The 26,966-nt window shown below is 50.5% G+C and overlaps 1 protein-coding gene across 1 annotated transcript in view; it reads right to left on the bottom strand.

Moving 5' to 3' along the window:
* TBC1D10A (TBC1 domain family member 10A) overlaps nt 1-26,966 on the bottom strand; it is a 139,871-nt gene that overhangs the window by 10,548 nt on the left and 102,357 nt on the right. Inside the window, exons 2-3 of the mRNA XM_050806726.1 lie at nt 24,324-24,579; nt 1,995-2,094 (exon numbers count right to left, since the gene is read on the bottom strand). Of these exons, the coding sequence (XP_050662683.1) occupies nt 1,995-2,094; nt 24,324-24,532 (309 nt within the window). The 5' untranslated portion in view covers nt 24,533-24,579. The remainder of the gene's footprint in view (nt 1-1,994; nt 2,095-24,323; nt 24,580-26,966) is intronic.

Genomic DNA, 26,966 nt, shown 5'->3' with positions numbered 1-26,966 from the left:
GGCCCGGTGTGGCCACAGCTGAGGTGGCAGGACGGGCACCCAGTGGATGGTTCTGGACTGGAGAAAAGCAGTGGGTTAGGCCTCTGGGCACGGTGGATTGAAGCACTTCCTGTGGAGGCCTCAGCTGGGCAGGGGCAGGGGCAGGTCTCGGGCTCTAACCACAATGCCAGGAAAGAAAAGGGGAAGTGCCCGCTGCTACTCTGCTGAGAGGTGCTCCCCAAAGCTCCCCTCTGGAATCCCTATTTTCAAGAACGCAGAAGGTCCCTGCCAACCACCAGTCACCACAACAGATTGCTGGAGAGCAAGCTACAGCTCAGAGTAAGAGCCAGAGGAACCATGAGGCAGGGAAACAGAGCCAGAGTCAGGCAGGAAGCAGCTGAGGAATAACTGTCTTAACATTGTTTTTTTAAAAAAGAGATAGGCTGGGTGCGGTGGCTCATGCCTGTAATTCCAGCATTTTGGGAGGCCGACGCAGATGGATTACTTGAGCTCAGGAGTTCCAGACCGGCCTGGGCAACATGGTGAAACCCCATCTCTACAAAAATTACAAAAATTCCCCAGGTGTGGTAACATGTGCCTGTGGTCCCAGCTACTCGGGAGGCTGAGGTGGGAGGATCACTTAACTCCAGGAATTTGAGGCTGCAGTGAGCCAAGATCATGCTGCTGTACTCCAGCCTGGGTGACAGAGTGAGACCCTGTTTTAGATAGATGATAGATAGATAGATAGATAGATGATAGATAGATAGATAGATAGATAGATAGATAGATAGATAGATAGATAGATAGATAGACAGACAGATAGACAGACAGACAGACAGACAGACAGACAGAGAACAACAAGCAGGAGCCCAGGTCTGGGTGAGCCTTCCTTCTCATAGCACAGGGCTTCACCGTCTATGACACCGTCTACGAAGCACTTACCATCACTTCATGGGGAACAACAACAGGATTATCACCAGGATTATTGGCCAAAGAAACTGAGGTTGAGAGGGTGAGGTGACTTGCCCAGAAGTTCTATAGTTAGCCACAGGTGTGAAGAGAGGAAAGGAGTGGGGCTGGGCCCAAGTCTATATACCTGATGGTCGGTCCGGAGCTTTCTGTGAGGCCTTGCAGCCAGCTGTGCCAGCCTGGACCAGACCAGAGTGTCAGCTGATGAGAGCGGGCAATAGGGTTCATTCTGTGCATTGGGAACTTGTACAGAGAGACCCTAGCTGTAAGGCTCGGAACAGGCCTCCTCTAGGCCAGGTACTAACACCACCATGCCGAGGGCAGCCAAGGACATCAACACACACACTTAAAAGTGGTGGGCAAGAACATTCCCACAGGGCAACAGAGCTAGTGTCTAAAGATAGCCTAACTTGAAAAGGACTACTGGGTGATTTCATTTTTGTAAGACTATTGTTAAACTGTGAGGTTACTTTCTTCTTTCTTTGGCCAGGAGTCAAGAGGGAGGTCATCAAATTAATCTAGAGGGTAAAGAAGGCCTCGTACTGTGGTAGTTAAGAGGGAAGGTGCTAAAGGTACACTGCTTGGGTTCAAATTTTGATGACCAGGCCATCAGTAAAGTGGGGATACTACTATTACTAACCTCACACTAGGATGCTATAAGGAATTATCCCAAGCACAAAGCAAACGTTCCATACATGCTAGTTACTGGCAGTATTGTAAAGTCCTCCTTGATAGCTGGTAAGCAGCACTGAAGTCCTTCTCCTGGGAAGGCTATAGGAAAGCTGTGTTACAGCTGTTGGCTAAGAATGGCTTTGAGGTTTAGCTCCAGGACAATGTTCTGCATGAATCTGAAGTCACTGTGTGAGGGCCCAACCTTCCCCCTGCCTTCAAGCCAGCTTCTGTCTTGCACTGGCAGTTGGAGGACACCTAAGGCATCTGGCAGTTAGAGAAGCCCCTACTTTCCTAAGCTGATGAAGTTCCTCCCTCTTCCTCCTCCTCCCCAAGCTGCCAACTCCCAGCCCGAGACCTGAGGCCAGGCCCCTCACCTTTTTGTGCTTCTTGGCCATCCATTTGTCCCAGTTGTTGAGCATGTCCAGCCACTTGGACTCCCTCTGCCTCAGCACCTCCAGGGGGACTTCCTCCAGCCTGTGGAGCAGAGGGCAGGGCCTGTGAGAGGTGCCAAGGGAAGCAAAGGCCCTGACTTCGTTCCCAGCTGCCAGCCTGGTCAGACCTCCATTCTTCCTGCCTACCATCCCTGCTGTTCCCCTCAGGACTGCTACCTCGGACCACCGTCCTATTGCAGATGAGAGGGAACACGCCACCTCCCCACCCACTGCCTCAAGGCATAAGCTAGAGACACAGCAGGTGGTTCAAGTGCCTACTCCCCTAATGTGGCCAGGGGCCACAGTGCCTCTCTGAGGCAGAGGCTGAGTGAGTGTCTGCATCTGTGCACCAAAGCAAAGCATTCCTGTCCTGGGTCTGCCTTAGTCAATAAGCCTCTTCGGAGGGCCGGTATACAAGGTGCAGAGTTGAACACAAAAACTAGTCAAACGAGTACAGAAATAACATGCTCACCTCTTTACTTCAGCCAAACTCATTACTCAGAGTTTCCCCATTTATGCCCTGGCCCTTTCCCACCTCTCAGCCTTTACTCATGCCAGTCCCTTTGAAGGAATGTTTCCCAAATTGTCTCCACCCATCGAAATCCTACACACACTTCAAAGCCCCATCAAATACCACTTCTTATATTTGTAGATCTTCTGACCGGGCAGCTAGCACAACTGTGTTGCACTGTTCTAGGGCGAGGGTCTCCGGGCGGGTTGTGGGGATGCCGTCCCATGATTAAAACAAAGTCCTGACCCTCATGGAGCTGATGTTCTGGTGGGCACTGAATGTGGGGGAAACACCTCAGCACCAAGGTGCTTTTTTGTGCTTTCTTAACAGAAGAAGATATTAATGACAGACGAGGAAACAGGCTCAGAGAGGTAAGATACCCAGGAAAGGTATCTTGCTCCGCGTCCAACAGCAAATCAGTGGAAAAACCCAGACTCAAATCCAAGTCAGGTCCCAGCCAAGAGCCAGCATACAGTGCTGCCTGACCTCTCAGAAAGGAGCACAGGGTCAGAGGCAGCTCAGAGGAGGTTCTCAGGAACAGGACACGGTGGGGCTGGGGCTTGGCCCAGGCCTGAGTCTCTGATCCTCTCTCTGCCGGAAGGAAATATGCTACTGTGACTTTTACTGGTTGGAAGAGCAGAGGGAGGGGCCCTGGCAGAGCTGAGGCCTCTAAGACACAAAAGGGAAGGTCTTCTTCAGTGCATTTTATCTGGGGAACTGCCCAGGCCTGAGAGCAGCCTTGGAACTGAATGTCTGAGGAAGGACTACAGCCTAGGCAAAGGAGGCCCCCTCAAAGCACTGAAACAAGGCACCCCCCACCTTGAACTGCTGCCCCTCTCACCACCTAGAGGCAGAACTAGGACATGAGTTACTCCTTTCCATGCTTTTCCTGATAAGAGCAAAGCAGGGACCACGCCTTTACAAAGGGTCAGGTAATTTACAAAGGGATGTGTATCTCCGGGCAACCCCCAAACATCCCAGGAGCAGAAACTAAGGGCCCACACCTCCCAGGCCATGGTACCTTCCACCACCTATAATGCACTGCTTATGCAACAAGTCAGAGGAACAGCCTTCTAGTTAACCAGTCAGAAGGGTGCCCAAACTGAGTCAACAGGAAGTTCTGGCAGTTATGGATGTAGATAATGGCTGATCCAATATCCCCACTGCACAGACGAAGAAAATGAGGCTTACAGAGGGCAAGGTTTTCACTTGAGATTACCAGTTTCCAAAGAACTCATAGGTGATTAAATATGTCTATTTGATACCTCAACCCTCAGTCTGGCTTTATTGATAAAATCTAACTGCAGGGACTCAGAGACGCCCATTCTCCCAACTGCAGATACACAGAGGAACATGTTAAATTCGGAGTTCTTTTAACTGATGCCAGATTAACAGCTCTGGCAGTTTCAAACCCCCAATGTCAAACCTCAAACCGGAATTTCAAAAGAGTACAAAACAAACTACCATATTTCCTGGATTCTAAGACACCACTGATTTTAAGCTACACCATTGATTTGGTAAGATCTCAGAAACAAACAAAAAAGCCACTACTACTTTAAATGTGCATGTCAATTGAAAGATCTATTTTGATCTTTTAAATCCTAAATTGGGAAAATTTTGAGGCAATATGGCCATCTGAATGGCCTTTCCTTTAACAACAGAGGAGTTTAATCTACCTGGAGATGGTGAGAAGGAAGACACTGGAGGTCTGGCTGTACCTGGCACTCAGCGTACCACATGCTCTCTAACGGCAGGTAGGTATCTCTAGGCACAGGATGTGCTCCTGAAACACTGCAGGCTATATATATATATATATATATATATATATATATATATATATATATATAATTATTATTATTATTTTTTAATCAGAAGGTTCACATATCCTTCAGTTAACTCAGTCAGGATCTTAGAAAGCATCTGATCCAACTGCTGTCTGATATAGAAATCCTTTCTACAATAGGCAAGTCCCCTTCCTTCTCTGAGCCTCAGTTTCCCTATATGCTTGTACAGCCTATCTTATGAATTGGACCCTCTAAGGATGCCCAGAGAGGAGCTGTGAGATGAAGCTGGGGCCAGAGGGGTCCCTGAAAATAGTGTGACAGTGTAGAAGCCCTGAGGTGGCTTCCTCCTGACAGTGGAGAGGGCAGGAACCAATTGCTAGTGAGAGAGAACCTGGCCCGGTATAAGGGACCAAATGGCCCATGGGGGATGTCGCAAACCTGGCGGCCTCACTCATCCTCCAGAAAACCCCTCCTTCCTTAAGGTAGCCTAAGGGAGTCTCTGAAGCCAAAAGAGACAAGTGAGACCAGTTTCTTGTGGCTCAGTCACTGCTGGAACTCCTCCAGGGGTGGGCCTTCCTTACCTCCAGGTGAAGTCACCCTATTGTTAAACAATTTCCACTGCTAAAGCTTTCTTCCCCACATTATGCCAAAATTGTCCTAGTAACTTCTACCTGTAATCTCAACACCCCTTTTGAGGCCACACAATTCTAGACCCCTCCCATACCAGGCGCACACATTTTTATCCCTCATCATCCACTCACCCCTACCTGAATGCCTTTTCTTCTCCCTTCTCCAAGTGACAGTAACCCTTCAGAGCCCAATATTACATTAAAAACCACAACTACAACCGTAATAATATCAGCAACAGTAGTTACCATTTGTAGATTATTTACTACTTATAATTGTCTTCTCAATGCTTCACATACCTTTATCACATGTACCTTTTGTAATAACCCTACTATAACATCATTCTCCCCTTTTTATTTTATTTTTTTGAGACAGAGTTTTGCTCTTGTTGCCCAGGCTGGAGTACAATGGCGCGATCTTGGCTCACTGCAACCTCCGCCTTCCGGGTTCAAATGATTCTCGTGCCTCAGCCTCCCAAGTAGCCGGGATTACAGGCGCCCGTCACCACACTCGGCTAATGTTTTGCATTTTTAGTGGAGACAGGCTTTCATTATGTTGGCCAGGCTGGTCTTGAACTCCTGACCTCAGGCAATCCACCAGCCTTGGCCTCCCAAAGTGTTGGGATTACAGGCGTGAGCCACTGTGCCCGGCCCATTCTCCTCATTTTAAAGTAGAATTCGAGGCTTAGTAAGGTTAAGAGTGTTCCTTAAGACCATATAGCGGCCGGGCGCGGTGGCTCAAGCCTGTAATCCCAGCACTTTGGGAGGCCGAGACGGGCGGATCACGAGGTCAGGAGATCGAGACCATCCTGGCTAACACAATGAAACCCCATCTCTACTAAAAATACAAAAAAAAAATTAGCCGGGCGAGGTGGCGGGCGCCTGTAGTCCCAGCTACTCGGGAGGCTGAGGCAGGAGAATGGCGTAAACCCGGGAGGCGGAGCTTGCAGTGAGCCGAGATAGCGCCACTGCACTCCAGCCTGGTCGACAGAGCGAGACTCCGTCTCAAAAAAAAAAAAAAAAAAAAAAAAAAAAAAAAAAAAAAAAAGACCATATAGCTATAAGTGGCAGAGCTGGGACTCAAACCCAGGCCTGACTGACTCTACAGCTCATGCTCTTGACCCTTGTACTACACTTCTCTGCCTCCACAGGCCAAACCCTCAGCCTCCACACAGCCTGCATGCCTGCCTGCCTGCGCAGATCTCGTAAAATGTCCTCCAACCTGAAGATCTTCATCCTGGCTCAGAACACCATGTCTCACACTTTTTAAACTGAGACCCACACAAACACACATACACACACACAACCAGGACACATTTTAGGAAACGAGTTGCCCTTACATATACTAATGCACTCTGATATTTCCAGATTGATTTTATATTATTCTATTCTATTGTTTTAAATGCTGGTCACAAGCTCCTAAAACTGATTTCAGCACCAACTGATAAATGAGTCAAGTCATTAAGTGTGAAATACGCACTTCATTACCACTTGCTCATATCACTCAGCACTGTCCCTCCCCAAATGGACCAGGTCTTAAACTTCTTCTGTGACTCCCACCACACCCCGCCCCCACAGGTGTTCAACAGCTGCCTGCCTGGCTTTCTCCATGACATCATTACCCTCATCTGCACTGCATCAGGGCTACAAGTTACTTCTGTCTTAGAAATTGTACGTGTCCCTCTAATAGCTCAGTGAAGTGGGGCCCTCACAGATTAATTACCATTTCCATTTGGCCCATGACAGACTTGGCCTGATCAGAGAGGTTGTATGACTTGGACAAAGTCACAAAGCTAATAAGTAAGTGGCTGACCCAGGGCTTCCCCTCTGTCACAGTGGCCAATATGCTACTTCTAGCTCCCCAGGGAAGGCTGTGGGGAAATCAGGCCCTTCTCCAGATGCTTCTGTGTGGCTCCATTTCTGGCCCCCAAGCCACTGGAGACAGTCTAACCCCCTCCTACAGTGTTCTGACTGCCCCACTGAGTGGCCTGCCCGTACCTAGCAATGCTCAGAGACACCAATACACTGGATGGGATGGTTTGCCAGCACAACCTCAGGTGCAGATGGTAAGCCTGCCTGGGCAATCTGGCTTTTTTTGTTGTTGTTGAGACGGCGTCTCACTCTATCGCCCAGGCTGGAGTGCAGTGGCACGATCCTGACTCAGTGCAACCTCCGCCTCCTGGGTTTAAGCGATTCTCTTGCCTCAGCATCCCAAGTAGCTGGGGCACCACCACACCCAGCTAATTTCTGTATAGATGTAGAGATGAGGTTTCACTACATTGGCCAGGATGGTCTCAATCTCTTGACCATGTGATCCGCCCGCCTCAGCTTCCCAAAGTGCTGGGATGACAGGCGTGAGCCACTGCACCTGGCCAGGGCAATCTGCCATTTGCTTGCAGCCCCAGCTTCTGAGGAGGAAAGGCTTAGAGGAGACAAAGGTGGCACCTAATCACAGATCTTGTCAGCCTCCTGGACTGGAACAGGCTTAGCCATGCTGTGCCATGTCATGGTCCAAGGCAGCAGTGACACTCTGCTGACCCCATTCTCTGTAGGTTCCCAGTTTCCTAGCGTTCTCCCAAAACCCAGAGGCTTGAGGCTTCCAAAAGTTCAGAAGGACAAGACTGCTTCCCAGGCTACTGAGACCAAGGGTTGGGGTTCTCTCTTCCCTTGTCCTTCTAGACCTCTGCTTTCTGCCCAAGCACATCTCAGCACGTCTGGATAGGCAGGTTCAGCAAGGGCAGTGCCCATGCCCATCACCTCCTTATCCTAGCCTGTCTTGGGAGATAAACCTGGATACCAAGGAACCCGTCTACACCCTCCTCCAAACCTCACTCCCTGAACCAGCTCAAACAAAGAGAAATACACCCTAAGCAGAAAGTCTGAGGTCACAGACCACAGGACTGATCCTCCTCTCACCCATCAGGGAAATCAGGTGGGGTGTAGGGTAGAAGAAATGGAGTGGGGACTTGAAGTCAACTGAGCTAGTACTCCAGTTCCTCTGTCTACTAACTGGGAGACCATGTGCAAAACATGTGACCTCCTAAGCCTCAACTTCATCTTTAAGTGGGGTCATAAAGCACACCTCATCTTTTATAGGGCTGCAATGAGGAAGAAATGTGTACAAGGGCCCAGCCTGGTAGGTGGCCAGCAAATGGCAGCTGTTAGGTGACTGGTATTTGCAGCTTAACTAGCACTTTCACATCTCCTTCCTCATCTGACTGGTCCCCATACACAGGCCTTTGAGGAAGGCAGGGCGTGATTACCACCATTTTACTCATGAAGCAATTAAGGCTCTGAGAGATTACTTAATTTGCTCAATGGTAAACAAACTCTAACTCCTGGCCGCTGATCCCAGCTCTACAGCTTTACAGCTGTGTGAAACAGGGCTGGCTGCTCTGCTCTCTGAGCTTCCAGTTCCTCATCTGTAACCCAGGAGGAATGCCACCTCCTCGGAGAGCATTGGTAAACATGATGTGAGGCAGTAAGAGCTGACACATTTCATGCGCTGGCCGTGTACTAGCTCTGCCAAGCACTACACAGGCACACAATCCCCCAAGGAAATAGCTTTAATTATTTCCATTTAATAGACAAGAACACTAAGATTCAGCACAGTGGAGTAATATGCCCAAGGTTACATAGCCTGGAAGTAGAGGCTGCCATCCGAGCACTAAACTCTCCAAGACATATAAAGTCCCCCGCTCACACCACGGCTTCAATCCCTGTCACATTCTCTTCCCTCTTCTTATCACCCTCTGTGCCGAGAAAGGCAGGAGTGAATAATGTGAAAATAACCCCTCACGCTTGGGTCTCCAGGATGGAGAGGAGGCAGCTGGAGGAAGTCCCACCAAACTGTGGAAAACTGGGAAGTGGATGTGCAGGGGAGCAGGGCCATCACCAATCCAGAGGGCTTCCCTCTCCACCCAGAGCCTGAAAGTGAAGTGAGGACAAGCAAAAGGCTGACCTGTTTTGCATACTAGGCAACAACCTCTGGAGTTCACTACCCTAAGAGGTGGTAATGAACGAAGGTATAAATGGCTTTTAGACCAGTTCCATAAGAAGTGATGATGGGAAACCAAAGTGCAGGAGAGGGTAGGCTGGTGGTGTGCAAATGGCTGTCAGGACTGGGAAACCTATGAGATCATGCAGTGAGGCCATCCCCTCCCTAGAAGGTAAGCAGTCTGCCTGAGGCCACGCACACTGTGAGTTGGTAGGAAAAACAAAGACGGTCTGCAGCAGCCTGGCACTCCCTTCTGGGGCCCGGCCACCCCTGCCTGGGAGCCGGCTGGCAGTGTCCAGGCTCCCTGTCTGAGTGAGAGAATCTGGCTTGCTTCACTCTCCCTCCTTCCCAATGCAGGCTAATTCTGGGGCTGCCTGTCTTCCCCATGAGGAATTCCCTGGCTCTGCTCCTTCCAGTGCTGGGTCAGTGCACAATGGTAAACAGGTTCTCTCCACCCTTTACTGGCCTTGGTGCCCTGGACCTCTGCCCAGCTCTCCACTCCGCTCAACTCCACCCTACTCAGTGTGAGAAATGGTTCCTTTAGGCACCAGCCTTGCTGGCTCCCAAAAAGAAAAACCAAGGAACCCACCCTCCTCTGATGCACTCATAGGGAAGGGCACAGACCACAGAAGAAACCCCAAAGCAGCTCTCCCTGACGACTACAGAAAGGTGTTAGACAGGGTCTCACTCTGTCGCCCAAAATGGAGTGCAGTGGCATGATCTCAGCTCACTGCAGCCTCCGCCTTCTGGGCTTAAGCGATCTTCCCACCTCAGCCTCTTGAGTAGCTGGGACCATAGGCTCATGCTACCATGCCCCACTACGTTTTGTATTTTGTGTAGAGACAAGGTTTCGCCATGTTGCCCAGGCTAGTCTCAAACTCCTGGGCTCAAGTGATCTGCCTGCATCAGCCTCCCAAAGTGCTGGGATTACAGGCATTAGTCACTGCGTGCCGCCCAAGACTATTCTCAACAGAAGACATCCCTTCTCCAAATCCCAGCTCCCACCAGTCAGAGTGCTGCTTGAAATTCCCTTGCTGGTGACTGGGTCCTTGGATCACAATCTCACTGCAGGCACCCAGGGGCCACCCTGACTCATCCTTACCAAACTGCTAGATCTCATTGATAGATCTTGCCAAAATTAGTCTTGACTCACTGTTTATATAAGACCTCTTCTCTACCCAGACTCATCCATGGCTCCCTACTGCCCTCATTATCCAACAGAAACCTCAGGACCTATAGCTGGGCATTATGGCACATGCCCTGCAGTCCCAGCTGCTCGGGAGACTGAAGTGGGAGGATCACTTGAGCTCAGGAGTTTGAAGCTGCAGTGAACCATCACTGTGCCACTGCACCCTAGACCGGGCCACTGGCTCACAGGGCAAGACCTTTTCTCAAAACAAACAAACAAAAAAACAAATAACAACAATAACAACACCAGAAAAAACAAAGAAACTTCAGGCCCTGGCTCTCAAGGCCCTCCTGTTCCCCTGCACATCCCTTTCTCCCCTAGTCCCATCTCTAGAGGTCCCTACCCTGAGCCATCTTCCTTCAACCTCCATTCAATTTTGGTGCCATCATCTTGGGAAGCCTCATTCCAAACTCCTTCTCATCTCTACAAAGCCTCTCCTAACTACTCCAGGGACAGAACACAATCAGCCCCTCATTATATTCCATGCACACCTTTCTAGAACCTGTGTTCCAGGCTCTGAATCTACAAAGATGAATAAAATGTGGTCTCTGCCCTTGAGGAGGTCAATCTGACAGCGACAAATGGGTAGGTAAATAACTAGCACACAGAGAAGAAATGCCATCACAGGAGCATGTAGAGGGGGCTAGGAGACTGCAAAAGGACCCCAGGGTGAGGATGGGCTGTTTAGAGAAAGCTTTAAAGGGGTGTTGACTTTTGGAGTTTGAAGGATGACAGCAAGTAGCTAGGCTGAGAAAGGGGAAAGGACACACCAGGCAAAATAGTATGTTCAAACGCAAGTTAATAGAAAAGGGAATGACTTGTTCGGGGAATGTGAGCAGTCCAGTGGGACAGGTGGAGCTTCTCCACCTGAAGGCTGCTCTGCAGAAGCAGCATTTCATGAGAAGGTGCATTCCTGGAGGGCAGGGGCTCTCTTGGCCTCATTCTCTGCAGTGTGTCCCAGGCCTGATACCTAGCTGGTGCTCAACAAATATGTGTGTGTGTGTTGTTGTTGTTTTGAGACGGAGTCTTGCTCTGTTGCCCAGGCTGGAGTGCAGTGGCGCAATCTCAGCTCACTGCAACCTCCGCCTCCCGGGTTCAAGCTTTTCTCCTGCCTCAGCCTTCTGAGTAGCTGAGACTACAGGCATGTGCCACCACACCCAGCTAATTTTTGTTTATTTATTTATTTATTTATTTATTTATTTATTTATTTATTTATTTTAGTAGAGACGGGGTTTCACCATGTTGGCCAGGATGGTCTCAATCTCCTGACCTCATGATCCACCCACCTCGGCCTCCCAAAGTGTGGGGATTACAGGCGTATAAGCCACCTCGCCTGGCCAACAAATGTGTGTATTGACTGATTCATGAGCTTGGTGACCTCAGACACTCTGAATTTCATTACGTGTTGTCAGCAGTAACGAGGGAATATGCTCCTCTACCTTGAGATCAGGTGGGTAAAGCATAGTAAGAACTTGGTAAAGAGCATTCCCTCTCTAGCCTGGTACCAGCTCTAGATCCTCCTCAAAGCCCAGCACAGGGTTGAGCACAGATCTGCTTGATGATGGCATTTTATAACATTACAATTCTAATATTCAATTAACTTAACTGAATTCTGTTATAACACTTACCAGTCGCTTGCTATGCACCAGACACTGTGTTCAGCACTTAACTACTTTATTTCATTTAATCCTGACAAGCCCATGAGATAAGTCCTCTAATTATCAACTCCCTTTTGTGAATAAGGAAACTCAGGTTCTTCAGAAAGACAATAACTGGCCAAAGTCCAAGTCAAGCAGGGGATGGCACTGGAAAGTGAATCCAGGCCCTGCTCATCTCTCCCTCTGTCACTCAACTCCACCACCAAGTGCTGTCCAGTAGGCTGGGGATACATAGCCTTGTTCCTGAGGAGCTTGGAGCTCAGTGGACTCAGAGACACAAGCTGTGTGATGCTTGGCAGGTCACTTTGCCTCTCTGGGACTTGGTTTCTGCTTCTGTAAAATGGGGACTACGATGATAAATGCTCTCACAGAATTAAACGAGGTGATGTAGGTGAAAGCCTCATCCATCATACAGGCTCCTCTATGAAATGGCATTACAGTGACTATCCTGGGAGGATGGAGGGGTCACTCAGAAGCAGAACAGGAAGCTCAGGATGAAAGTCTGCATGGTGCCAGGCACAGTAGCTCATGCCTATAATCCCAACATTTTGGGAGGCAGAGGCCAGAGGATTGCTTGAGGCCAGGAGTTTGGAGTTTGAGACCAGCCTGGGCAAGAGAGTGAGACCTTGTCTCTACGAAATTCTTTTAAAAATTAGCCAGGCATAGTGGTGCATGGCTGTAGCCATAACTACTCAGGAGGCTGAGGTGGAAGATTGTTTGAGCCCAGGAGTTCAAGGCTGCAGTGAGCCATAATCGTGCCACTGCACTCCAGCCTGGGCGACAGAGGAAGACCCCGACTCAAAAAAAAAAACAAAAAAAAAAAAACCAACAACCACAAAAATCCCACAAAGAAACCACAGAGGAGGGTAGTGGTAATTATTAAGCAAACTTGGACTCCTTCCCCAAGCGACTGCTACCACCCAGGAGGACAGAGGCCCTGGGCAGCACTCTGGTTGCAAGCCTTGAGTTGAATCTTTTGGGAGGCCCACCTTTGCTCTTACTTCTGCTTATCTTTACAGACCAAGGAAAGGGAAGGTCAGGCCCTCAGATCAGAGCCCTGCTCCAGATGACTCAGCGAGGAACTCATGGGGGGATTCCCAACCTGCCCTGGCAGGCCAGGAAGCTCCAGACCACAGGCTGAGTGGGACTGGCTCCTGCCTAACCCTCACAGTCATGGGTAGGTTGGAAGAGCATGTGAGGGAAGCCAGATCTTCAACCCAAAGCTGCATTGCTCTCTTACCATTATGCTAAATGCCTGAGGTGAAATCTCACAGGGTAATTTACACTTGAATTGTGAGAGCCACCATGTTCCACAGAGCCCTTTGTGACAGACACTGTGCTGAGTGCTTTACTGACAACATCTCCCTTAATCCTAATAATACTCCCGCTCCCAATGCCACCGCCACACCCAGCTAATTTTTTTGTATTTTTAGTAGAGAGATGGTTTTGCTATGATGCCCAGGCTGGTCTTGAACTCCTGGACTGAAGTGATCTGCCCACCTCGGCCTCCCAGAGTACTGGGATTATAGGCGTGAGCTGCAGTGCCGGCCTACGTTCTCCTTTTTTGTGAAGCCAAGACAGATGAAAGGGAAAACAGCAGCATTCTCCAAAAGTGGCTGGCCAGGGAAGATCGCTTCCGGACTCAGTGTCCCAAGACCCAAAGCACTGAGGAGGGACAGGAGTTCTCCAAACTTATGCTCCTTCACCGGGCCACTCATGAACCAGCTGCTCCTGCCTTGTCTTGGGGTACATATGAGGAGCTGTGTGTGGAGTCCTGGGACAGGAATTGTGTCATCCTTCATGACAACTTAGCAACAAAAACAACCTGAGAAGCCTGGTAGGAGAAGTGCAGACACTTGGGGCTGGGCTGAAGTCCTAAGCTGGGAGAGGAAGGGAAGGAGGAGAGGCCACACAGTGGTCACCAACTTTGGTAAGATGGGAAATTGGGAAAGAGGAGTGCTAGGTGCCAGGCCCAGTTCCATCACTTGTTCACCTATGGTTTCCTTATCAGGAAATAGGATAAAATAATAGCCTACCAATTTCCCATTGCTCCCATAAGGGTCACTGAGAGGCAGTGGAAATGAAAGCACTTTGCAGACTAAAGAGCTAGATAAATCAAAGCATCCCTTGATTTGATTACATCCCCAAAGAGCTGAGGGACACCGATCCCGCACACAAAGAGAAGTCCAGCCTGGTATGGTAGTTCATGCCTCTAATCCCAGCACTTTGGAAGGCAGAGGCAGGAAGATCACTTAAAGCCAGGAGTTCAAGACCAACCCAGGCAAAAAAGTAAGACCCTGTCTCAATCAATCAATAAGAGAGGTCCTCTCCCAAGAGGAACAGAGCATGCTAGGAGCACTGGCTTCTGTGGCATGTGCCATGGTGACCCCCCTGAACTTCCGTGGTACCGCATACAGAACTTCTCAAAGCACTATTTTTTTTTTTTTTTTTTTTTTTGAGATAGGGTCTCCGTTGCCCAGGCTGGAGTGCAGTGGTGCAATGGCTCACTGCAGCCTTGATTTCCCAGGTTCAAGTGATTCTCCTACCTCAGCCTCCTAAGTAGCTGGGACAACAGGTGCACACCACTACGCCTACCTATTTTTTAAATTAGCGGATATAGAGATGGGATCTCCCTATGTTACTCAGGCTTCAAAGCACTTTTCATATACTCCACGGTCAGTCTCAGGATGTCAGATGTAGCTGTCTTCAACACCATCCCACCAAAATTGCCTTAGTTGGCTGGCACAGTGGCTCATGCCTATAATGTAAGCACTTTGGGAGGCTGAGGAGGGAGGATCGCTTGTGCCCAGGAGTTTGAAACCAGCCTGGGCAACATAGTGAGATTCTGTCTCTACAAAAAGTAAAAAAAACTAGCCAGGCATGGTGGCTTGAGCCTGTAATCCCAGCTGCTCAGGAGACTGAGGTGGGAAGATAACTTGTGCCTGGGAGGTTGAGGCTGCAGTGAGCTATGATTGCACCACTGCATTCCAGCCTGGGTGACAGAGCCAGATCCTGTCTCCTAAAAACAAACACACATACACACACACCTACAAACTGCGTTATTTTTATGTGGGGGAAACTGAGGTTAAAAAAGTTAAGCAACTTTTGCTGGGCATGGTGGCTCATGCCTGTAATCCCAGCACTTTGGGAAGCCAAGGTGGGTGGATCACCTGAGGTCAGGAGTTTGAGACCAGCCTGGCCAACATGGCAAAACCCCCGTCTCTAGTAAAATGCAAAAATTAGCCGGGCATGGTGGCGGGCACCTAAAATCCTAGCTACTCGGGAGGCTGAGGCATGAGAATCGCTTGAACCCGGGAGGCGGAGGTTGCAGTGAGCCGAGATCAATTGTGCCATTTCACTCCAGCCTGGGCAAAAGAGCGAAACTCCATCTCAAACAAAACAAAACAAAAAAAACAAGATTAAGCAACTTTCTCAAGGTCACACAGCTAGTTAGCGGCTCAGTAAGGCACAGGGCTAAGGTCTCCAGATCTCTGTTCAGCAGTGTTTGTTTACACTATGTTCCTAATCCAATTATCTAATTTGATCCCCACAATCCTTTGTATACAACCACACCTGGTAACTTCTTTCTCTTTTTGAAATTTTTTTTAGAAATGGGGTCTCGCTCTGTCACCCAGGCTGGAGTGCAGTGGCACAATCATAGCTCACTGCAGCCTCAAACTCCCAGGCTCAGCCTCAGCCTCCGTAGTAGCTGGGACTACTGGCACGCGCCCAGCTAATTTATTTTTTAGAGACGGGGTCTCACTATGTTGCCCAAGCTGGTTGAAACTACTTGTTTAATGTCTGATTTCCCTGTGAGGGCAGGATCAGGTCTATATCCTGAGCCTAGCACAGGGCTGCACATATAGTAAGTGCTGGGTGAAGAAAACTGAAAGCATTAGCCCCATGGTTGGGTAAGGGATGTGCCTAAGTCACATATTACAAAGGTCAGTGGTGGAGCCATCACTGACACTCTTGACCCCTGTGCCTGGTTCAGAGCCCTTTCTCAGGGCTCTAGCCTAAAATCCACATTTCCAGCCAGAATCTCGCATCTCTGAGATGCCACTGGTGGTGCCCCTCGTAAGTGCTGAGGAGTTTGCCTTCTCATAGGTTTTGTCCCAGCCAAGGCACCACCTCTAAGAACAGAATAAAGGTGCTAGGTGAGGTCAAACAAGCCTCCAGTTGCCATCTGCCTCCCCTTGATCAGTGTATGCTGTGTCCAAAGGCCCAAACCCTCCCCAGTTGCCATACCACCCTAAGGTAGGTTTTCCATGTCCTCAGGTGCCACTCCTCTCTTCTGGTTCTCCTTGCATCCTTCCTTGCCATCCAACATGTCTGCCAGGCAGAGACGAGGAAGCTCAACACTGCTTAACCTACTCCTTCCCCAACCAGGTCAGCCAACCCACTCTCCTGCTGGAAGGAGATAAAGAACCCCTTGATGTGCCCTGAGCAAGCCAGCCATACCAGGCACCTTGGGGAGCCCAGAGCTGTGACACAGCACAGTCACTAGCAGCCCACTGCCCACTTCAGAGGAAGGCCACAACTGGACTTGCTTCCTTGTAGCCAGAGGGCTCTAGAATGGACTCTGTAAGAGGCCAAAGCCACTTCAGCTAGTCCAGAGTCTTCCTACCTCTCCATGAGCCCACATGGCAGTCATGAACCAAGCCCTAATGATTTGCCAGCCTCTTTATCCTCACTGCTCCAGACCTCTTCAAGGTCTCACCTTTTAGGCCATTCTTGATTTTCCCAACAGGTCTCACTGCCTGCAGTCCAGCTCCTCTTTAGGTCACCTTCCATGCCAGACCTGAACTAACTTTTATGCAACAGAGGAGGCCTCAGCCTGACATTCAAGGCTAGACTCGGACCACCCAACCCATTTCCTTAACCTACCCTTGCTTCGTATCATCCTACTGCCTCCCGTTCTTCTTGTCGTCTCTGCCATTGGCTCAAACAACTGCTTTTGGGAGGGACATTGCACATGGGTCCCCTCTCATCCAAAGGACAGCCCTGCCTTGCCTCTTCTGAAACCTGGATCAAATGCTACTACTTTCTAGGCTCCTGTAGGTGGGGCTGGCGGCTTTTTCCTCTATACTCCCAGGAGAACTGCATGCCTTGATGACAGCCTTCATCATTCAACACTGGAAAGATTTGTCTGTGGTTCTATTTTTCAGCAAGTCTGTGAGTGCCTTGAGGGCAATAAAACACAGACATCTTGTTCAGCTCTGTATCTCTTGCCCAAATCACAGGGTCTGACAGAGTAGATGCTCAATAAATGTGTGGTAAATAAGCTCACTGCTAAGATGGATAAGCAGGCAAAAGTAAGCCTTGGTTTGCTCTCCCAGGCTGCTGGGTCTGCTGAGTCTTTCTCTACCTGAGGAGGCATTGAGTGCTAAGCTATGGCAGCCTCTGAAGACCCGGACAGGGCACAGAATGCAGTAGGGTAGGGTAGGAGGAGGAGAGATGGGAAAGGGAAGGATGAGACAGAGAAAGCCAAAGTTGGCATGAAATCCTAGGTGGGGGCTTCTAAGCAGGTTAAGTATCAGGAGCATTGACTTGCCAGTGGGTTGGCCAGTACAGTTTTCTCCCTGCCAGAGAGGGTCTCTGGGCCCAGGATTGCGGCAATAGATTTACCAGGGGCAGACTAATCAGTTAAAGGAGGCCTCTTACCCCTCAAGTGTACTGTCTGCGGGATGAAGTGATCAGCTAGGATAATGGATGGATGATGGCAGGGCTCTGCTCTGGTTGGCAGTGCATCCTGAGCCTGGAGGCTCAGTTACCTTGACTGAGGAGGAGAAAGGGGAAGAGAACGTGCAGTGCTATGCAGCTAGAGGAGCACTGGGTGAGAGTCGGAGGACCTGGGATCCCTCTCTGATCTGGCTCCACAGTACACTGACAGCAAGAGTTCTCCAACCTTCAGATTCCTCACCGGTACAAGCAACATAATCCCTGCCTCATCTACAAAGTAACACTTCTTCCAAAAGGCACAGACTAGATATCAAAGTCAAATGGCCATTATGCAGCATGTTGGGGTCAGACCAATGCAATCCGGACTCTGGCCTATGGGAGAACTAGGCCAGGCCTGATCTGGCCATGCTTCCAGGACCTCTCCCAAGGATTTTCCTCGCTGTGCGTTTCTCCTGCTTGATGGCCATGACCTTTCATTGTACTGACACCTGCTTTGCCTGCCAGACTGGGAGGGAGAGGCAGCTAGATTCCTGCTAACTTCTGCCCTGGGTGTGAGGGCCTTAGGGACTGGTAAGCACCTGGCACCCTGCCCACTGCCACCTTAGCAAGGCATAGTCACTACTGGATTCAGTGTCAAGAAACAGGTTCTAGTCCTAGTTCTGCCATTTACCAGCTGGCAAACCTTAGGCACTTTCTCCTCCGCCTTCAGTATGTTCATTCACAGAATGGGGATAACCACCCCTCTCAGGGGAAGTGAGGATTCACCACAGGTTAGGGTTCATTCCTGCCCACAGGGGCTGGGCCTCACTGACACTCAACATTATAGCCAAAGATGGAAGTAGAAAATGAAAACATAGAACCACAAGCCGCTCCAGTCTTTAAGAGGCAGAAGAACTGAGCACCTACCCTGTGCCAGACTTTTTCAAACATTAGTTCATTTAAACCTCAAAACGATCCTCCAAAGTCAGTGTTATCATAAGCATTTTGCAGGTAAGAAACTGAGGCTCAGAGAAGTGAAGCAACATGTCCAAGATCACATAGCCAGCCAGACTCTGGAGCTTGTGTGAGGAGGGAGCATACAGCACCTTCTCTCGCCCACCTCGGTATAAAGAGATTGAGTGGCTGGGCCAGAGCCAGGACTCACTGCCCCTTGGGAGGTCCTGTTTCAGGCCCAGATGCTGGTAGGACAAAACATCAAGTAGGTGCTACCGTCTTATCTCTTTCCCACAGCTTAGAGTTTCCCAGTAGGCGGACACACAGGCACCTTCCCAGCATAGCAGCTGGTGTGCCAGCTCCCTCCTTTACCAAGTCAGGTCTTGTCTGAGGCCCTAACACTCACAGCGCCACCAAACCGGATTTTCCTTTGAGGCTAAGAAGGGAAAAATGAGAGAAAATGAGAGGCCTGCAGTCTAGAGTCACAGCCCAGGGCCCCATATATATAAATGCCTCCTTCCAGATGGGCCACCCAAGGACTACCTCATTGCCAGCTCCATGCTCTCCTGGGATCTGTAACAGCTCAAGAAAAGTAGATGCTCTGAGTTTACAAATTAGAGAATAAGGCAAGGAGTCAGGATCTGGCCTGCCAGGAGGGCCCTGACCCTACTCCAATAAAAACCGGCACACAATAAACTATGAGGATGCCAATTAAGCCAGTTCTATGATTTCCAAAGTTGGCTAGTAATGAAAGGCCCAGGGAATGGTAACTGAAGAAGGCAATACTGCTGTTCCAGATGTTTCTCCCTGGGTCCAGCTCAGATCCCTTGCTCCCATAACAGGAAGCCAACACCCATGGGATCCCAGAGAGCATAGCTCCTCACCTCATCTGGCCTGCAGACTGAGTGGACTGAGGCTGGGTGGGAAGCTCTCAGCCTCAGGAGGCCAGACCTGACAATCATGTAGGAAAACGAGAAGGTCAGGGACCACCTCTCTCAGGTCACCTCCCTCGGGCCAGCAGACCTGGTATACAACTTGTATCCTTCTTTCCCTTCCTGACCACTTCCTCTATGCTACAGAAGGGCCACCAAACAAGTCTGTTCTTCCTGCCCCAAAGTGACAGGAGGGATATCATCACTCCTCCCACCCTTTCCTGCTGAAAACATGTCTTTTGCCTCATCTGGTCCCTCCTGGACTTTCTTTTTTTGAGACAGGGTCTCACTCTCTCACCTACACTGGAGCGCAGCAGCATGATCTCAATTCACTGCAACCTCCACCTCCCGGGCTCAAGCGATTCTCCTGTCTCAGCCTCGTGAGCAGCTGGGATTATGGGTGCGCGCCACTACCGCCTGGCTAATTTTTATATTTTTAGTAGAGATGGGGTTTCGCCATGTTGGCCAGGTTGGTCTCAAACTCCTGACCTCAAATGATCTGCCTGCCTTGGCCTCCCTAAGTGCTGGGATTACGGCCATGAACCACTGCGCTTGGCCCTTCCTGGGCTTCAATGCCCAACTCGGTCTCCAGACAAGCCAGAAGAACTAATGCTGTGGGCACTCTGCTCTATGCCTATGCCACCCACAGGATCATTTGCTGGCTAGCTGCTTTCTTGCCTGTGGCTACTACTCAAAAGCAGACAGGGACTATCTCAGTCTCACTAAAGTTTCCCTGCAGAGTAGGCTCAAAAGACAGATAAGGTGAACAAATGGAAAGGCCTAGGACTGGGAATCGGGAATTCCAGGTTTCTCACAGGCCTCCAGTTTATCTATCTGTATGCTGATGGCCATCTCTAAGGCTCTAAGGTCACTTTCAGCATTTTTTTTTTTTTTAGGCAAGGTCTCCCAGGCTGGAGTGTAGTGGCATGATTTCAGCTCACTGCAACCTCCATCTTCTGGGCTCAAGCAGTCCTCCTACCTCAGCCTCCCGAGTGGCTAGAACTATAGGTGCATGCCACAAAACCCAGCTAATTTTTGTATTTTTTGTGGAGATAGGGTTTCACCATGCTGGCCAGGCTGGTCTTGAACTCCAGGCAGGCTCAAGCAATCTGCCCGCCTCAGCCTCCCAAAGTGCTGGAATTACAGGCATGAGGCACAGTGCTCAGCCTTTTTTTTTTTTTTTTTTTTTTTTTTTTTTTTTTTTGAGACAGGGTCATGTTCTGTCTCAAAAAAGAGCTGGGTGGAACACAGTGGCGCAATCTTGGCTTACTGCAACCTCTGCCTCTACTGCAACCTCCGCCTCCTGGGCTCAAGAGATCCTCCCATCTCTCAGCCTCCCAGGTAGCTGGGATTACAGGTGCCCACCACAATGCCCACCTAACTTTTTGTACTTTCTTATAGAGACGGAGTTTCACCGTGTTGCCCAGGCTGGTCTCAAATTCCTGAGCTCAAGCGATTCACCTGCCTCAGCCTCCCAAAGTGCTGGGATTATAGGTGTGAGCCACCATGCCCCGCCACTTTCAGCTTCCTAACTTGAAATGTCTCCCAGTAAATAAGTATTAATTACTCCACTGCAGACTAAGGAGAAAAAGGTGAATGAGCCTCTTCCTAGTCCTGAAGCTAATCAGTCTAATGAACTGGTAATGACAACATACTCTTATCCTTCTGGGCTACTTCTATTAGCCTCATATACTGCTGAGAGAGTCGAAAGTGCTGAGCTAAGCCAGGGAAGGTAAGAGCAGGCAGGTGACTGCTAAGACACTTCTGTTCTACCTGTCTGACACCTGATGTCCTGCAGGGACCAAAGGCCATATTTATGGATGGTGAAGGCAGTGGAAACTGTACTGACCTGGGAGTCAGAAACCCTAAATCCAAGTCCTAGTTCTGCACTAATATGCTATGATCTTAAGCAAGTTATTCTTCTCTCTGAAGAGAGAGAGAAGGTCTGAGCTGGTCAATCTATTAAGATCCCTTGCAGGCCAGGCACAGTGGCTCACGCCTGTAAACCCAGCACTTTGGGAGGCCAAGGCGGGTGGATCGCCTGAGGTCAGGAGTTCGAGACCAGCCTGACCAACATGGTGAAACTCCATCTCTACTAAAAATATGAAACATTAGCCAGGCGTGGTGATGGGTGCCTGTAATCCCAGCTACTCAGGAGGCTGAGACAGGAGAATCACTTGAACCCGGGAGGCAGAGGATGCAGTGAGTCAAGATCGTGCCATTGCACTCCAGCCTGGGCGACACAGTGAAACTCCATCTCAAAAAAAAATATATATATCTCTCTTACAGTGCAGTCTATGGTTTTTTGATATACTCATACCATGTAGCTAATAGTCACTTGAGTAAGGTAGCCTGTGACCTGCTTTCTTACCCCCAGGGCCTGGCAACTTCCACAACCAAAATGTCTTGAGACAACCTTTGGCCCAGGGTAACTGAAATGGACTTCTAATCTGGAGTCAGAGTCCCCACCATCACCACAGTACCCATGAGTGCTAACGTTTCACTTCTCTAGCATAGAACATGGACTCCTAGCCTTCAACCACAAGACTGGGTTTAGGGCAGTCACCCTGAAACTTCCCATAACTTCCCCTTTATGGCCTTGGGCAGGGACTTACTCTTGGCTTTTTTGAAACCACAATATAAACTAAGTAGGGAACATCGAAGCTTTCAGATACCAGAGATTTTGGATTGACCGACAGGCTCCACAAAGTGAGGGAGGGAGAGAGAACTGGACCTGGGATCTGACCTCAGTCCCAGCCCTACAGACAGCAGCAATGTAGAGGGTGTCTGCAGAGCCACATCCCGGGTTTGTGGTTGTGGGGTAAGAAAGACAGATGTCTGGCTGCCTGGTTGGGGACTACAGCCAAAGGGAGGTGCTTCCACTGGGGCCTCACTCTGCCCACAAATACCAGAGATATGCCCTCATTTTTCTCTTCATTTCTCAGACCCTTAGAAGGAAAGAAAGAAAACTAACATTTTCTGGGCCACTACTTGTGCCAAGTGCTGTGCTAAGCACCTTCACATATCTGATCTCATTTAACCCCCAAGAGTAATGTTGAGAAGTGGGTGTTACTGTTGCCCTTTACAGTGAGTAAACAGGCTCAGGGATTCAGGATCTTGCCCAAGGTCACAAAGCTAGCAAGTGTAATTCCTTTTCCTAATATATCTCATTGCTCTGCACCCCAAGATGTGGTTGATTGCCTGATAAGCATGCAGTAGGAATTCTCATGCCCTAGCATTCTCCCACAAATCTGAGCTCTTCCTTCCAAGGTCCCATAAATGCAACTGGGAACTCCTTTCCCAGATCTCAAGACCACACCCCTCCCTGGGCCCTAATCCCAGGTGACTGCTCTTCAATTCAAAACACTCCAGGTCCCCACTAAGTTCTCACAAGTGAATCCCTGGGGAACTGTGACAACACATCAGTCACGGGGAGGGTTCAGAATGAGGGGTGCTCTCTCTGGGTCCTGGACTAAGCTTAACCTGCTGTGAGCCAGTAGGGAGGTATTGGAGGAGACAGATCCAGTGGGTGAGAGGGAACTCCCTTAGGGGAGGGGCCTGGATTTCTCCAAGGAAGAAGGAGGCCTGGTGAATAAGAGGCTTTAGGGCTGGGGAAAATCCCGGAAGTGACAGGGGTTCTTAGACAGTCAAAGGGCTTCCATAAGTCATGAGAGAGTCTGGGGTGACCTTGGACAATCTCAATTGGTCAGAGATGGGGAGAAAGGATATTCTCTGGAGTAGGGTCATGGCAGGGCCTCAGGAGCTCCTACTGGTGATTGGGATGGAAAGCACACATCAGGAGGGAGCCTTGTCATTTCTGTGCACAACACTGGTCTCACATGACAGGACAGCTGGGATGGGAGTGGGGTATGGAGTCCATCTTTTCTAAGGGGACCGCCCGCCTGTGCACATGATCTCTGAGGCCTGGGCTCAGGGGATTCTGTGGGGCACCGTGCGGCCCAGCTTGGAGGCAAGGTGCTAGCCCACTGCCCCACATTTCTCTGTCTGCTAGCTGGGTGTCTGGGTGCTCTCGGGATAGGACATCAGGGGGTGCTATATGAGCAGGGACCCTGCTGTCTCCCTGCCTGCCCCTGTCCCATGCCCAAGATCTGCCTTTGGGAGGAGGCACATGTTTCCAGGACACACACAGAGCCCATCTACTGCCTCCTGTGGCTGCTGGAGCTGACGGTCTGTCCTAGTGGTGGTGCTCCCTGTCGCCCTGTAGGTGCTGGGAAGGGAGAGTACCTGCCCACCTGTTGCCGGTGCCAGTGGAGGAAGCTGTGTATGAGGGGGTAGGGGGCCATTTTCTAACCCTTCCATGAGGAGAAGGGACTGTCTGTCCTAGGATGCGGCTGAGGGGAGGGAGGCGACCAATGTCAGTCCATCCAAAGGTATGTGTGCCTCGAGGAAAGGGTCAGTCTGTCCTGGGAAGGGGTGGGGGCAGGGCAGTCAGTCCTGAAGTCGGTCTGAGGTCTCTTGGTGTGGGGGCAGTGTGGGGGGCGGGGAGACAAGGGCATCTGTGGGTTTGTGGGAGGGGGAGGGATGGAGAATACGTGTCTATAGAGGGGGGCGCCAGCCATCTGGGAGCCTGTCGGGGTGGCAGAGACAATCATCCCTAAGGCCTTGGAGGCAGGGGTGGCTTTGGGGCAGTGTCTGTCATTCTGTTCCACTGCTGGGAGGAGGGCACAGTCGGTCCTTCCTGGGGGCAGGTCAGTCTGTCTGGAGGGTGGAGGTGGCAGGTGGAGGTGTGGGCCCGTCCGCCCCCTGGGTCGGAAGTAGGACTGCAAAGGGGGCGGGTCTGGGAAGGCAGGGATGGTGGGGGTGGGGCAGGAGAGGGAAGGGGGATTGGTGGTCCCTGCTTGGGAGGGGGACGTGTCGGCAAGTCCCGAGGGCGCCTCCGTCTGTGTCGAGGCCCCCCGCGTGGGTACCGCGCTCAGTCCCGACCCCCGGCGCTACTCACGCGCCCTCGGCGCCCTGTGAGCCCACGATGAAGCCGAACTTGTCGATGCGGCGCTCGGCGAAGCCGTTGGCCTCCGAGTCGGATCCGAGAGAGCTGAGTTCGTCTGTGGTTGCGGCGTCGGGGCCCTGGGCCAGGCTCTCCCGGGTTCCCGACAGGCTTTCCCCGGCCGCGGGCGCGCGCGGCCCATTCTCTCCGTTGCTCTTCGCCATCCCGGCCGCGCCCGCCGCCTGAGCCCCAGCGGCCACCTCAGCCGCCCGGCTGCCGCCGACGCCCCGCCCACGCGCGGCGCCTATTGGCCGCCGCAAGGGAGGGGGCGGGGCTACAGGCCCACCCGGGAGCTCTCCCCCCACGCCCAATGGGCGCCGCAGACCCCGGGCCCCGCCCACCTTCCCCCGGCGGGCGCCAGCAAGCCCGACGTGAGGGGGCGGGGCAGCCGTCACCGCAACCCTCCCCGCCCTCCTCTGGGCTGCCAATCACAAGAACTCACCTGGACGAGCTCGGGCTTTTCCGGGTTGGCCTCAAGCGGGGCCTGTCACCTACTGCAGAGCGCGAGCCAGAGGCCCAGGGCTTCCTCCATGTTCCTCATCTGCCTCCTGAGCCCCGCTCCTTGCGAGACCCCAAGGACGTGATAGGGATTGTTTCCCCCATTCATATATGAGGAACTCTGAGGAGGCCCAAGTGAGTTCAGGGACGCAGAGCGGCTTAAAGGCCCAGCCTGAGCGAGAAGTTTGGCAGTCCCATCGCACTCACTGCTTCTGGGGTTTTAAATTATCTCGTGAGACCTAATTATTAATAATCACCAGCGTTTACTGAGCCACGCACGCCCAAAGCTCTACCTACATTCTCCTGCAGTCTTTTCCCCAGCAGTTTTATGGAACATAAACATACCATAAATTCACGTTTAAAGTGTACAAGATTTTTAGCATATTTACAAAGTTGTGCAGCCATCACAACACTCTAATTTTAGAACATTTTCATCACCCTAAAAGAAACCCCTACCAGTTAGCAGTCACTCCACATCCTGGCTTCCCCAATCCCTGGCAACCACTAATCTGCTTTCTGTTTCTATAGATCTGCCTTTTCTGGATATTTCATATAAATGGAATTATACAATATATGGCCTTTTATGTCTGGATTCTTTCTCTTGAACATTTTCAAGGTTCATCCACATTGTAGCATGTATCAGAGCTTCTGGATTCACATCTGCCCCAGGTATGTCTGGCTCCACCCCTCCCTTTCCTGGGATAGGCCCACACTGCCATGAAAGACCCATACTGCCCCTCCTGGGAGCTGGGACTAGACCAGATTTTGTTTTTCCATTCATCAGTGATGGTCATTTGCGTGTTTTCAGTTTTTAGCCATTATGAATAATGCTGCTCTGACCATTCAGGTACGAGCTTTTGTGTGGGGGCCTATGTTCTAATTTCTCTTGGATAGATAAGGAAGAGTGAAATTGCTGGGTCATATGGCAACTGTTTAACCTTTTGAGGAAGTGACAAACTGTTTTCCAAATTGGTTGCAACATGTCTTGTAATCTCTTAGCAATGAGATATACACCATTATTAGTCCCATTTTACAGCTAAGGAGACTGAGGTAAAGTCAGGTAAAGTCAGTTGCCTAAGGTCCAAGAATTGGCTGTGAATAGAGCCAGGGTTCGAACTTAGCTCTTTTTTTTTTTTTTTTTGAGACGGAGTCTCACTCTGTTGCCCAGGCTGGAGTGCAGTGGCACGATCTCAGCTCACTGCAAGCTCCGCCTCCTGGGTTCATGCCATTCTCCTGCCTCAGCCTCCTGAGTAGCTGGGACTACGGGCGCCCACCACCACGCCTGGCTAATTTTTTTGTATTTTTAGTAGAGACAGGGTTTCACCGAGTTAGCCAGGATGGTCTCAATCTTCTGACCTCATGATCCACCTGCCTCGGCTTCCCAAAGTGCTGGGATTACAGGCGTGAGCCACTGCACCCGGGCTCGAACTTAGCTCTTACCAACTGCTTATATTTGGAGGGATGGGCCAATTTTATCTGTATGGGCTTAGCCCCTAGCAGCTAACTTCTGACCCTAGAGATTGTCAACTCTTGGATCTATAATGATAGCTCCTCACTTATGTCTAGTACTTTATGGTTTACAAGTCACATTCTATTGTCATCTGACACTCCCTGTAGACCTGTGGGAGAGACAGGCCTAGAGAGGGGAGGGGACTGGAAGACTCAGGCCTGGCTGCAGGGCCTGGGACAGACTGCTCAGGGCCCCAAGGCAAGCCCCAAGAGGGGGCCTTGAGCCTTGAATGATTTCACCTTGATGCCATGTGGCCCGGACATTCTTGATGACGTCATTATACAATCCTCACATTCCATGAGCTTCTGACTTTCCATAAACAAGGCAAGAGCAGACATGGGAGTGGGCACAGGCTATTTTGGTCTTAAACCCTCAGTCTGGGAGGATGTTCCTTCTCTTCAGTGACTGCAGACACAGTGGTGGGCTCCTGGTCCCAGCTCCCGGGAGGGGCAGTATGGGTCTTTCATGGTGGTGTGGGCCTATCCCAGGAAAGGGAGGGGAGGAGCCAGACATACCTGGGGCAGATGTGAAGCCTCAAGTACAGCAAAGAAAAGTATCCATGACCCTTTGACTTCATAATTCTATCCCTA

Source organism: Macaca thibetana, chromosome 10 (assembly GCF_024542745.1).
Source record: "Macaca thibetana thibetana isolate TM-01 chromosome 10, ASM2454274v1, whole genome shotgun sequence".
Taxonomy (NCBI): domain Eukaryota; kingdom Metazoa; phylum Chordata; class Mammalia; order Primates; family Cercopithecidae; genus Macaca; species Macaca thibetana.
This window is presented reverse-complemented; position numbering and strand designations above follow the sequence as displayed.